Source organism: Pleurodeles waltl, chromosome 12, assembly GCF_031143425.1.
Source record: "Pleurodeles waltl isolate 20211129_DDA chromosome 12, aPleWal1.hap1.20221129, whole genome shotgun sequence".
Classification (NCBI taxonomy): Eukaryota; Metazoa; Chordata; class Amphibia; order Caudata; family Salamandridae; genus Pleurodeles; species Pleurodeles waltl.
The window spans coordinates 663,020,491-663,034,702 of record NC_090451.1 but is presented as its reverse complement, the minus strand read 5'-3'; the positions used below and the strand labels follow the sequence as shown (position 1 = coordinate 663,034,702).

At 44.6% G+C, this 14,212-nt stretch overlaps 1 protein-coding gene across 1 annotated transcript in view; it reads right to left on the bottom strand.

Moving 5' to 3' along the window:
- Nucleotides 1-14,212, bottom strand: part of MTX1 (metaxin 1) — a 104,616-nt gene that overhangs the window by 23,522 nt on the left and 66,882 nt on the right. The window contains exons 2-5 of the mRNA XM_069218427.1: nt 7,636-7,705; nt 7,195-7,274; nt 3,458-3,550; nt 2,100-2,282 (exon numbers count right to left, since the gene is read on the bottom strand). Of these exons, the coding sequence (XP_069074528.1) occupies nt 2,100-2,282; nt 3,458-3,550; nt 7,195-7,274; nt 7,636-7,705 (426 nt within the window). The remainder of the gene's footprint in view (nt 1-2,099; nt 2,283-3,457; nt 3,551-7,194; nt 7,275-7,635; nt 7,706-14,212) is intronic.

The following is a 14,212-nucleotide window of genomic DNA, read 5'->3' as shown; positions in this document are numbered from 1 at the left end:
GCTGCCGCCTGTGCATTAGCCAAAAGACCCCGCATGTCCTGGGGCAAATCTGGCGTCTCAGCCTTAGCCACATCCATCAAGGCATGGATAGATCTTCTTAACACACAAGTGGCGTTAGCCAACTTCAGGGCCATACTGCAAGATGAAAAGATCTTCTTGGCCGACTGCTCCATCCTTTGACTGCCTGTCTGATGGAGCCCCAGGGAACGAACAAGGAGCTCAGCGCGAGGAGCAGGATGCCTGAACCGCCAGACTCTCCGGAGTCGGCTGCTTAGAGAGGAAGCCCGGGTCCCCAGGAGCCAATCTGTATCTCCTAGCCACTGATCTGTTAACTGCAGTTGAATTCACTGGTTTCCTCCAAACCTCTCGGTTCAGTGAGAGCCTCATTAAAAGGCAGGAGCGGCTCTGCAGCAGCCGAAGCCGGATGTAACACCTCTGTGAGGATATTGGTCTTCACCTTAGCTACAGGTAACAGGAGATCTAAAACGTCTGCTGCCTTCCTCACCACTGAGTGGAATGAAGCAGCTTCCTCAGTGAACTCGCCTGGAGAAGCCAAGTGCCACTCTGTGGAAGTATCAAGACTGCTGGCAGAGTCCAAACCCTGAAAGTCCCCCAGGGGCTCTGCAATCTCGCCTTCCTCTAGGAGCTGTCTCTGATACTCCTGCTTCTCCAATAGTCTGCGAGCCTTCCTCCTCGAGCACAACCTGGCCTCTATCCTTGGCGTTGATAAAGAATTAGCCGACGCCCTCGGCTGACGCTGATCTTCAGATTCTTCCAACGCCGGATCCATCAGCGCCGTGGGAAGATGAGCCCTCTTTGCCGGCATCGAATGGAGTTGTGGCAAAGTCAACGGCGCCACCGGATCAGCTGAAACCACCGGCGTCGAAGGTCTTCTCGGCGACGTCAAAGGCACCAGCACCTATTACAAGGCAAAAGGGCATTAAAGGCGTCGGCTTGTATGGAGCCGGAATGTCCAGACCAAAAGCTAATGGACTGGAGGGACCAGCTGGTGCACTGCCAGGAGCCATGGAGCTGAAGATGCTGTACATCGCTTTTAAGAAGGCAGCCGGATCCGCACCTGGAGCCGGGCAAGCAGGATACCCCTGCGGCGTCGGCATTGTTGGCGCTGTCTGCAACGTCGGCACTGGGTCCGGCACCTCTGATTGTGCATGCGAGAAGGCAGGACTCTGGCGAGGCTCATTCACCTCAAAAACTGACGGCGCTGGAGAAGCCGGAGGACTTTGAGGCTGTGGCGTCACTGTCGGGCTGACCTCCCACATCGCACGACACCAAGCAGATGGAGATCTCAAACGAGATCGATCTTTCCCTGAACGACGTCGGGAATCATACCGACGCCGAGAGTCATGATGCTGTCTTTTATGTGAAGATTTCGAAGAAGACCTCCGATGTCGGTGCTTTTCCTTCTTCTTCCACTTAGCCAGAAACAGCTTGGCTTCACGCTCTTTCAACGCCTTTGGGTTAATCTGTTGACATGAACCACACTCTTCCACGTCGTGCTCTGAGCTTAAGCACCATAAACAGTCATTATGCGGGTCCGTCACCGACATACTGCCCCCGCACTCCCTACAGGGCTTGAAGCCGGACTTCCGAGGTGGAGACATTTTAACGAGAAAGTATCTCTTCCGAGAAACAGTAGCTCCCCAAGAGCCAGGAGAAAAAAACGCTACTCTAAGGCACAGAAAAAAGGGAACTGACATCAGCACGCCAGCAAGGACCTCTTATTGCCTCGATGACGTCAGACGGCGTTGCGTCCTTGTCGACGCGCAGAGCTGGGAAGAAAATTTCCATCGAATGCTGGCGCATTGGGAGAATTCATTAGGTGAGGAATCCACAGGTAGTTGTATTCATCAGAATGACAGGACTGTGGATTAGGGAGCTACTGGAATCCGGGGATTGGGGCAGGAGACACAAGTGGATCTTAAGTCAGGCCCTAGAATAACTTATAAATACAGGAGTATAGTAATAAGCGTAAACAGCAACTTGGGGGAAACAAATAACAGAGAGGGACAACGGAGGATACGTATTCCAGCAGCTCAATGTACACTAGCTGCTTAGAAGTGCAGGCCACGAACACACACCTCCTTTTCCAGCTCCTCTTCGTCCTCGATCCACCGGTCTCCCCGTAGTGTCTGCAGTCGCTCCAGGTGCCGCTTGTGCATTTGATTGGGGAGGATGAAATTCAGAGGGAAAGGGATGACATCCGCATACCACTTCCGAGTGTGCTCCACGTAATTCTTGGAATCGACCCAGAAGGTATGAATCTGCAGAGGGACAGAACAGGTCTGAGACTGTACGAGAACTAAAGAAACCAGAGAGGACCCAAGAGAGCAGTTCTGGTATTCTACCTCTCTCAGCAGGACTGCAAATGACCACTGCAGGGTGAAAGCCTACATGAAGTTTTGCAAAGGCAAGGAAAGCATTCAGCGCTGGATTTAGCATTGGATGACTGTCTAATCGAGGCTGTAGTGGGAACCATCATTCAGACTCAGATGCAGGTACACTGGGAGAGTGGTGTAAAGGACTGAAACCACAGCACGTACACACTTTATCAGCTGGTGGGGTCTGGTTTTGGATAAACTAGAAGTATCTACAAATAAAACACCATACTCCAATTACCAGTGGCTCCTCTGGCCGAACAATGGCCTTCCTGATCCGCTCAAAAGGGTTCTCATGTAGAGAACTCACTACGATGCCATAACAATGGAGGATAGTGATATACAAATGTGAATACGCTAACCTTACATTCACTAACACAGCAATTACTGTGAGAGGTGTAGACATCAAGCTCAGCTTGGTGACCACAGAAAAATATACATTTTGTGCAAACAGGGCCGAAAGAAAAGATGAATCTATGGGCAATGTGTCTTATGTAGCAAGTGGGGTAGGAAGGTAAAAAAATCTAACTTGTTTTGTAAGATAGTGCAAGGAAACACAGGAAATTGCTTTCTTATTTAGTAAACTTAAACTAGGTGACATGTTATTCTAAAGCTAGCTACGTCACGACAGTCATCAAAGGGGTACATGATCAAGGGTCAAGACAAGGATTGCAACAAAATACAGAACTGGCAGAAAGGGGGACCCTCCAGGGAGTAGTTAGGCTCGGGACAAGTGGAAAGAGAGGTTTTTCCAGACAGCATGAGACTTCCAAATGGTGGAGATGAACGAGAAAAAGCCAACAATTTGAGAGAAGCATGAAAAGAAGTCTAAGGTAGGCGTCTGACCAACACTGTGTTGAGTAAGGAGTGTCTTATTTTGCTGCAATATAAATATCATTGGCTTACAGGAGGTGAGCCTTGAATTCTCTATAATAAGTTATGTCTTCTATGAAAAGCTGTCTATATGTCACAGACAGCCAGGGCGGCAAGTCCATTGAACACTCATTTCCATCCCCCCTACATTATGTGTTAAGTCCAGTTTTTAGTCATGACACACTTACATGAGCTGGAAGTAGCTTTTCTTCCAATAGAGAAACGAATGCCAATGTATCTGCACCCTGTGTTGCAGAAAGGTCGTAGTCTGCATTATATTTCTGAAAAAACGAATAGAAACATTATTTTTGAGGCCGTAAAGAGAAAAAAAAAAATAAGCTACAGACTGCTGTGTTCTTTGGGTTCTGGAGAAATCAGAATTTACTGAGACGTGTTTGTGATGTGCACCGCTGCTTATCCTACGTGCCATGGGACTATCCGTGTTTGTGAACTCTATTGCACAACAAAGTAAATGCATTTCAACACTTGATTGTCCAGAGGATGATTAGTCAAGGCTTACTCTAGGAGGACATTGTGGGCTACAAAATCAGATAAAGCACACAACTAGTACACACAAAGGGAATGCCCAACCAAAGCCATAGCGTTTGTTTATTTAAATGTGTATTCAATAAGTCAATTGAAATAAAGATATTCACCCAAAAACAGAAGATACTACTGAGTTCTGTATTCGGGTACAGTTATTAGACAACAAAAAAAAACAATAAAGTATCAACCTTGCTATCATAAGCCTAGTCTAATTACTTGGTGGCCTCTGGTGTAAAGTCAAACAACAAATTGGACTTCCACCTGTATGGCTGCATTTCTGGCACCCCTGAATCAGTAAACCTGGTAACCCAGTAACTTCCTATCAAAATGTAAAAATGGTATGTTAGGGTTGCAAAGACCAGTTCACATATAATATTGGTGCCCACTCAGTGCTACCAAGGGTCTGATAGGTAGGAGTTCTGGAGCACTAAAGGGAAAGAAACCAGTTAAAGGCTCACCACTGTGATATGGAGGGGTGCACAACAATGTTCCCCTGCAGATACCAAGCTGCAGCGGATTGCATCTTACACCTGGCTGGGTGCAACAAACTTTGATTGGCTCATCCATCAAAGACTGGGATCTGGCGCTTGGGGGTCAGTGCCCATACACAGCTCAAAATGTGTGCATTCGGTGAATTTATTTAATTTTTTCCGGATTTGGAGAGTCAATGGGACACTACTCTGAGGCTGAAGAGGAAGTGAAGTGGTAGGTACAAATGGGTTTCCCAAGAGTGTGCTACAAGCTCAACAGACAGAACGCAACTGTGCAGCTGCTTCACATCTGATGGAGCTAGTGGTTATAGGACGATTCTGGTCAGCTGATCTGCAAGGTCAGTGTAGCACCAGGAAGGCTCTGCTCCTTGAGGTGCCCTCAACTCCTCACCTGTCTGAGCAGTTCAACACCCTCTTCTTCTTGTGTATAGCTCCCATCCTCGTGCTCTGAACACTGGTGTCCACAGCCATTCACTTCATTGCACAAAATGATAGAGTAAGCATTCAAAGAATTAGCCATTTGGTCGCAGATGAAACAATTCCAACAGCCAAAGAAATTACTAGAGATTCCTGTCAACTTTCAGGTTGCTAAATAGTGAAGAAAGAAAATAACTGTCCAGGAGTCACTTCCAAGTGTGATTGAGGCATTAAAAAACAATATTGCCTTTTTCCAAAATAAACACCTTCACAGATACAAAAAAGTGACATGGATTGTGTCGCATCACAAGTCTGTTATCAGATTATGGTGGTAATTTTATTTATCCAGGCAAAACCGTGGGTTGAATAATGCTTCAGTGACCCACTGCAGGGAGTATTAGGTTCCCAAATCCACTGCCTTCAATGCACACCCCTTGCAGTACTTTTAAAATGTTATCAGCTGTGTCATTGTCTTTAAGGTCAGGTAGCAAAGATTTTCTTGTAGAGTAGTTGACCCTTTAATGCTGGTATAACAAGCCTAAGCTGCTTTAAGACGTCACCTGTGAAAAATAAGTAAAAGCACAAAGCAACTCTTGGCCCTTGCACTCTTTTCGAAGAGAACACTTAAAGACGTGTGGTGCCAGCACTGAAGGCAAAGGGCTGGGTCCTGGCATGCAGTGGGCATCGCCACTGGTGGGAGTAGATTGCCCTTCAACGATGGCCCATGTACAAAACAAATTTGGGCCCTGGCACTTACTTATTTCACAAATTAAGCAGTGCCCTTGAGTGATCTAAGGGACTCAACAGGCACACACAATGATCTTGAAGGTTCTGAGGAGCACACATGCAATGTGAGGTCTAGTGGCACACAGACGGGGCCTTTAGGAGCACAATCATAGTGTCCTGACTGACTATGTAGCGATACGAGGGGGGGGCTAAAGACATCAGCTAAAAAGAGAGAGATACCACTACATTAAGCAGCTACCTAGAGACAGGTCTGTATGCAATACTAATTTTATGGACATGATGCCATCACCCCTTGTTGGCAACAGAAGGTGTTGTGGCATTCATGTGTTGGGGCTCCTAGCCTTCTATGTAAACGTTTCTCAGCTATGTGGTTGAATGGATGAATTCCTTGAAGAGTGTTCCTTGAAGGAGTAGGTCTCCAGGAGACCGCTGCAAATAAAGTAGAAGATGGGCTCAGCTGGGAAGAACTTGAGCTCCTGGTGGGATGCATATGTACAGAAACTGTTAGGAAGATCCTTGGTTAAAGAAATCAATATATGCACCCGACCACATGTGGAGAATGCTTTCAATACATTTTAATGGTGAAAATGACAAGGAAAGCATGGGAGGATCTCACCTAACATAGTGGAAGGATTTTCAACTTTTTGACAGTCCAAGGTAACTTTTCTGCAGGCTCTCGTTGTGGTAACATTGTGCTTTTTGGGCTGTTAAAAAAAAAAAAAAACTTCGCACTTGTATAGCGCACTACTCACCCGTTAGGGTCTCAAGGCACTGTACGCATACCGCTGTGGAACCCCTGCTCGCTTTTCCCTGTGAGGTGCCTACTCCTGGACAGCCCCAGATCTGTGACTGGGGGTGAATGTTTGATTGGTTCCGCATTCCGTCCATCCAGTTACGCTATCCCACAGCGTTTGTATTTTGCTTTGCTTTTGCAGCCCCAGGGTGAAGCCAGGCATCCAAGCGCTGTGAGGGCCGTTGTGGAGATTAAGCCAGCTACTGCCCAGAGTTAGAGTGGGACCCATTAATTAGATTAGGCACCAAGACGAGAATTAGCTGGTCCAAGGGAATTGAGCCCAAGACCCGCCGAGGCAGGAATTGAACCCTGGTCCCGGGCCAGATCTCTGCATCAGGGCCTGCCGCTCTAACCATTGTGCCACACTTCTCTATAGAAAGGGCTGCCTTTCTATAATTTTTTATTGAACCCCATCCACGCTTCATACAGAAAGAGTTCAAAAAAATTCTCGTCAAATTCGTGTACGGTTCCAAAGCACGCTAATTTCTATATGTGTACGTAATGTATGAATGTTTTTATAGACTTTGGTTTATCTTTTGATGGTAGTTAAGTAATAGACTGGATTTTCGATGTAAAGCTGAAATTCAGCAATGCAATACTAGTTTGTTTTACAGAGTCCTGTGAATCATTGTGAGAAGGTCAGCGCTTCATTAAAAACACCCCAAAAAATTAAAATAAGACAACACACTTGAAGTGACAAGAAGGTTACAAAAAGTAGATGATGCAGTTGCACAAAAACACAGCTAAGTTCTATCAGAGTTTATTGGAGCAGTACAAGAGGAGAAGGCGGTCTCAAGGGCAACGAGTGTGAGTGAAAACAAGCGCGGAGGGCATGGTTGTGCCAGTCTATGTTACATAAGGTAAGGGCATGTCTGAAGGAGGTTGCATGTGAAGAGGCGGTGCGAGAGCAGAGCAAGGCTGTCTTTCTCACCTGTTTTCTGAGGTGTGCAATGATTTTATGAGTCTGGCATACAACACCGTTGTCCGAGGTCTTCAGGGCAGGCAGGGTGCCTGCAATAAGGAAAACACGAGGCTTTCTTCAGAAGGAGCAGTTGACTTGGATACATCTGACAAAGAACTCTATTCTAGACACACACAACACAGGGAAAGAGGTACATGCAGAACACACAGATTGGAACATGGTCACAGGCACACACGTTCCCAGAGAAACAGCAACTCACAAGTTTGGTAGCAGCTAACCCCTCAAATACTACTTAGTACCCACACCAAAAATTTATAAATATCGAAGTCCAGTTTGCAAACACAGTGCCTAACAGTTAACTTCTTTCCAACACACTTTCTTTGCCTGGATCATCCTCTCCCAGTCTGTACACATTTGAAGTGTGCTCTTTTTTGTTTGTCCTCTTCTTACCAGAGGGACTTCTCCAGGGGTTGCTGATCTTGTGCACTTTGAGCGGTGCTCCTGCAAACCGAGCATATGTCTGAAAAGGAAAGAAAGAATAGGGCAAGGCAGATGATACTGTTAAAGTGGATTTCACATCATGGTCTTGAGCAAAGGTGCAGTCTCAAGTGGGCGAAGTAGTGTCACCGGGGTCAAAGGTCTCTAAAATCAATGAAACATCTCAATCAAGCACCATTCGTAAGGCCATGGAGTATGTGCTACTCTTGTTAAAATACATCAGATTAGGCCTTCAACTTGAGTACTGAGAAGTGAGGGTGAGGCTACAGACTTCTAGGAACCGGTGTCAAGCATGGGTGGAAAATGGGCAGGCTGGAATGGCCTACAATCACATTTCATTAATTCAGCACAGGGGAAAGAATTCATTCCAGTGTGCCATGTCCTGTATCTAGGGTATGAGGTAGCATAATTATGTAACTAGGTTATGATGCAGAACCTGAGTATCTATGCAGTGATGTAAGACCATTGGAATGTGGAGCGGTTACTAAGGGAGATGGTTAAGATCTGAGAAAACTGTTAATCCAAGGTTGGCTGTGGATGGGGTCTCTCCTGCGGATAAACTTGAATAAAGAAACTCCGCTAGTCATCAAGCTTTCCTGTCTTGCTATCTTGGGCGTATTTTACATTTGGCAACGATTGTGGAAACTACCCTCATACACACTCGAATTTCTAGGAGAGAGACCCCAACATTCACCTTGTCTATTTTAATGAACTACAATTAATGAGAACATGAAGAGGACAATGTTTGGACGTTCAGCTTATTGGCATGCTCACCAGTTCTTGTGTTGAAGAGCTACTGTGGAGGTGTGGGGAGTTGCCAAGGATACGTGGTTATTGAGCCCTTCATTATTTAAATGCTCTCCTTTTTGGGACTTGTGTGTGTCTTGCTACTTTCTGAAGAATTTGGCGCTCATGTTTTTAAAAAAAAAAAACCTTTTCTTGACTTTTCCAGCTGCCTCGCGAGCCACTGAAGGTTTCCTCCATTGGCTCGTGCTGGCTCCTACACCTCAAGACACAGCATTGTTTGAGGGTTGACAGTTTAGCGAGAACCTGTTTGCTTGCGCTCTGTCACTTTAAACGCTGCTTGAAGTATCCTATGTTGCCGCAACCGCTACTAGGGAAACAAAAAGCTTGCGCACAGTCATTTGAAGCCCAGCATCCACTATGTGGGAAACCAAGACCTATTTCCCCTAAAACAAAGGACTGCACACTGACACTAATCTGTGTCTACCGCTGCGTCGGCGATAGGCACGCCCACCATCATCAATAGGCACGCTCACCAGTACAGCGTCTTTAAGCTGCTGTGTCTGTGTGTGCGGCGTCAAGCACACCTTTCTGACAGCTAAATACTGAAGCGATGTTTTCCCCCCTCGCCAGTGCTTGCAGGCGAATGCACTGAAGCTGCTGTGTGACTGCGGTGAGACACACACCAATTTGACAACTAAGCATTACAAACCAGTGATCTCTTTTTATTCAATACAGTGACATGCACACTAGACGCACAGGTGCAATGCTGAGATGTTATTGGATTAACATGAGTGTATTTACGGCGATACGCTTACCTTGTGATGATTTTGTTATTGTTTTATTTTACATTTAAGTGTTACCCTTGAGTGCAGTTACACTTAACTCTCACCTAGTGTGTGATTGGTCTTGAGTTTGTGCTTTTGTAACTGTAAGGTACTGAGTTTAAGCGAATAAAATAATTTAAAAAAATAAGGATACAGCCATTGATTTATAGGCTAAGTATTTCAACTCTCTTGAGCATTATCAAAATAGACATCTTAATCTTCTTATCTACACACCAAAGTAGTTGCAAAATCATGCAAAACATTACTACACCTCCTTTCTTTCTTTCATCCCCAGGTGACCCACCATTAACCTGGTTAAAATAGAAGAAGTATTTGGTCATTATGTCTATGTATGTGGGACATTTCTTAGTGCAGTGAGAAAGACTTCCTTGCTTATGCATTGCCTGGGTTTGCAGGGTCAGGAAGTTTTTGAACACCTTCCTGAACTTTTTGAGAGTGATTCCTCAGGGATAAATGAATATGAAATTTGTATAAAAAAAAGTTGGATTTGCATTATCTTCCCAAAGTTAGTACTGTACTTGATAGATACCACTTTGGGAGGATAATGCTGAGACAGGAAGGAGCAGTACATCACAGAATTACACAAACTGGCATCCATATGAATTTTGGAGTAACTCTGGAGGAAAGACTGAAGGACCAACTAATGCTGGAATGTGTTTTTTTTTTTTTTTTTACAAAACAAGGGATATTTTGTGGCAAATGAATAATCCCTCTCTGCAGGAAGTGATTACCATTACAAAAATGTATGAACACTCAGAAGCATGTGTAGGAACAATGCGTAAAGATATCTCTACTGACTAGCATGATAGTGGGTCTGTAAGGGTGATTCAAAGTAACCCCCTAAAAAAACCTAATAGGTTGAGTACAGAGATAAAAAGGCTTCTACACTGTAATCGTCCCAGGTAAAATGTTTTTGTTGTGGTAATTCTGGGCATGTCGCTAATTTCAAAGAATATCATGGATCAAAAGCAACAAGTAAAATGTTTGGTTGCAAAGGTCATTTTACAAAACGTTGCAGGTCATTTAAAAATGTGAAAAAAGTGAGAAGTTAATCTTTATGAAGAATGTGTAGAAGAAGATAAACTTCAAATTAAAGAATTTTCAAGTGAAGGTCCTCTAGAAGTGACAATGATAAATGATGCACCTGTAAAAAAATGTTGTTCGACTCAGGAGCTCAAATAACTTCAGTACCAAATGTTTTTTAAGAACAATGGGGGGTCATTCTAACTCTGGCGGGCGGCGGAGGCCGCCCGCCAGAGTTCCCCCCTCCGAAATACCGCACCGCGGTCAGTAGACCGCGGAGGGTATTCTGAGTTTTTCCCTGGGCTGGCGGGCGGTCGCCAAAAGACCGCCCGCCAGCCCAGGGAAAAACTCCCTTCCCACGAGGATGCCGGCTCGTAATCGAGCCGGCGGAGTGGGAAGGTACGACGGGTGCTGTTGCACCCGTCGCGTATTTCACTGTCTGCCAAGCAGACAGTGAAATACTTGTAGGGGCCCTCTTACGGGGGCCCCTGCAGTGCCCATGCCAGTGGTATGGGCACTGCAGGGGCCCCCAGGGGCCCCGCGACCCCCCCTACCGCCATCCGGTTCCCGGCGGGCGGACCGCCGGGAACTGGATGGCGGTAGGGTGGGTCGGAATCCCCTCGGCGGCGCAGCTAGCTGCGCCGCCTTGGAGGATTCCGAAGGGCGGCGGTACACTGGCGGGAGACCGCCAGTGTTGCCGGTCTGACCGCGGCTTTACCGCCGCGGTCATAATGCCCTGCGGGGCACCGCCGGCCTGTCGGCGGTGCTCCCGCCGACCCTGGCCCCGGCGGTCTAAGACCGCTGGGGTCAGAATGACCCCCAATATCTGTTAAACGAAGTTAAAAGACCAGACCTAAAGCCAAAACGATATGGGGGGGTCAACCCATTGATTTGTTCTGATATTTCTGGGGCACAATTGAATTTGGGGGAAGGAAAATTCCAGGAAAGTTTTACAATTCCATGAAAGGTGACTCATTGATCAGTTAGTTTTACCAGAGAGACTTACAAATATATTTGGACTCCATTGAAGGCCCTTTACTTTGTCTCAAAGATATGTCGTCTATCAGATCTGTGTCTGGCGGGAGTGAAGGTTGGGTTGAAGAATTTACTGATGGGTTTCTTAACAAGTTGGGATGTCTCAAGGACTATGTTCATTTCATAAAACTTAAACATGATGTGACATTTAAAGTGACAAAGGTTAGGAACATCCCTATATTGGTGAGGGAGAGTATGAAAGTAGAATTAAATAAACTTATTGAAAATCGTACAGGAATCAGAGGCTGCCGAATGGTTATCTCCGGTTGTTATGGCCTCTAAAGCTAATGGAGAGGCCAGACTGTGTTGATCTAAGAAAACTCAACAAAGTAGTAGTAGTGGATCACCACCCACTTCCTAATATCAGTGAGTTGCTGAGTTCTCTTGATGGGGCTAACCATTTCTCATCTCTAGATTTATCCTCAGCCTATCAACAGATAAGATTGCACTCCACATCCCAAGACCTAACAGCATTCATCATTGCTTTCAGTACTTTTAAGTTTTTGAAAATGCCCTTCGGCTTAATTTCTGCCACCTCTGTATTTCAGAGGGCAATTGAACTAACTCTAAAAGTTGTGTGAGGAGAGTCAGGGTGTATCAAGATGTTGTGCTTATCACTGGAAAGGATCAAAAGGAACATGATTGTAGGTTGAGGAAAGTTTTGTTGAGTTAACAAGGAGCTGGTCTTACTCTCAGGGCAGACAAATGCAAGTTTGATTTGTAAGAAATTGAATATTTAGGCTTTTTGGTATCAGCCACTGGTATATAAAAAAAAAAAAAGGTCTAGTGGACACCATTTTTAAATTGCGGGTACCTCAAAAAAAAAAAAAAAAAAAAAAGGAAGAACTAACTACATTTCTTAGGATGACATAAATCTATAATAAGTTTGTTCAAAACTTTGCATAAAGAACATGCCACATGAGAGAACTACTAAAGAAAGGAAAGAAAAGGGATTCAAATGGTGCAGTGATTGTGACGGGGAATTTGAGTGAATTAAGAAATGTTTGTCTAAAGTACCCAAACTAGGATGTTTTGATCAGCCAAGTGAATAGTATAATAAAACGGATGCCAGCTCAAGAGGTTTAGGGGCTGTCCTTAAACAAGAAATTTATGGAGAAGAAAATAACTATTTTATTTACTTCCAGATCCCGGAGAGGTGCTGAAAATAATTATTCAATTATTGAGAAGGAAGCGCTGGGAGTTTTTTCGGCAGTATGCAAACTGGGAAAATTCTTTTGGGAGAGAAAATTTGAAGTTCTGACAGATCGTAAACCCCTCAAGGAGGTATTTACCAAAAAAAGGCATAGACTTTGATTCGCACAGAATACAAAAGTAGGGAGTTACATTACAAGAATTTGACCTTAATGTTTCCTATTTACCAGGTGTCAATAATGTTATAGCTGACTTTCTATCCAGACTAGGAGATGTTGAAGGTGAAAACGTGGAAGATGGTGAATGGTTTGGTGGAGAAATGTTTGAAGAGGAAATAAATGTATGTGTGATTACTGAAGGGTTAGTATTGGAGGGAGAGTGGAGAGAAAATTTATGAAATTATAGCGTATTACAGAAAGTTTCTGCAATGATTACTAAGGGTTATTACGAAAAGAAGGATTGTGAGGATTAAATAAAAGGATACTGGCAAGTTAGAGATGATTTGGTTATGGTGGATGGGTTGCTGATGCAAGGCAGCAAATTGATTCCTCTGGGAAAAGTAAGAGAGAAATTAATAGGTAATGTTCATGCGAGTCACATGGGTATTGCAAAAACCAAGGAAAGGTTAAGCGGAGCATATTGGTGGCCTGCTATGGACATGAGCATTGAAAGAGAAGTTAGAAACTGTGGACAGAGTTCATGTAGTAATAGAATTTTGAAATGCAGGACTCAGCCAATGGTGATGAGGAAGCAAGCCAGTGGTCCATGGCCAGATATTGCTGTAGACATTTTAGGTCCTGTGAGTGTAAGATCTCATGATTGCCATGTGTTAGTACGTCTAGATATGTATTCACGCTGGCCTGAAATTAAAGTAGTAAATTTGGTAGAATCAAGTGTTGTCATAGAATTTTTGGAAGACATTTTTGCAAGAGATGACTTTCTCATGACACTACTCTTAGACAATGGTGTACAATTTACCTCTAGGGTGGTAGAAGAATTCTTGAGAGCTCGAGGTATCAAACATAAAAAGGCAGCTTTGTATCACCCTGAGAGCAATGGAGTTGTTGAGAGGTTTGTGAAGGTTCTGAAAGAAAACTTTCAACAGGCTCTAGTGTCTGGGTTGGATTGGGAAATGGCAATGAGATAAAAAAGGGTGTGAATAACGATTTACTCTGCATTCCTCACTAGGTGTGATTCCATTTCAGTTGTTCAAGGGAAGAGTAGCCAATACATACTCATGTGGGTTACTGACAAGAGGAGAGGAGTTGATAACAATGAAGGTAGTATGGAAGGGTGGAAAGAAAGAGAAAAAGAGAATGGAGAAAAGAAAAAGAATTATATTATTTCAGAAAAGCAGTTAATAATGCAGTAGTACATTTCGGAGATTGGGTAAAAATCAAGTCTCCCAGAAAGGATGGGAAGATCTCTAAATTTAGTCAACCTTTTAAAGTTATTACAATATTTACGAATGTAGTGAAAACCAGCGACCATAGAATCTAAATACTTAAGAGACTATGGTGGTCATTACAACCCTGGCGGTCGTTAAAGGGGTGGTAAAACCGCCAACAGGCCGTCGGTAAAAAAAATGGAATCACGACCGTGGCGGAAACCGCCAACATAGACAGCCACTTTAACACTCCGACCGCCACGGCGGTACAAACAAACACTGCGGCGGTAACCGCCAACAGACAGGCGGTAGACAATGTACCGCCCACACTATTACAACA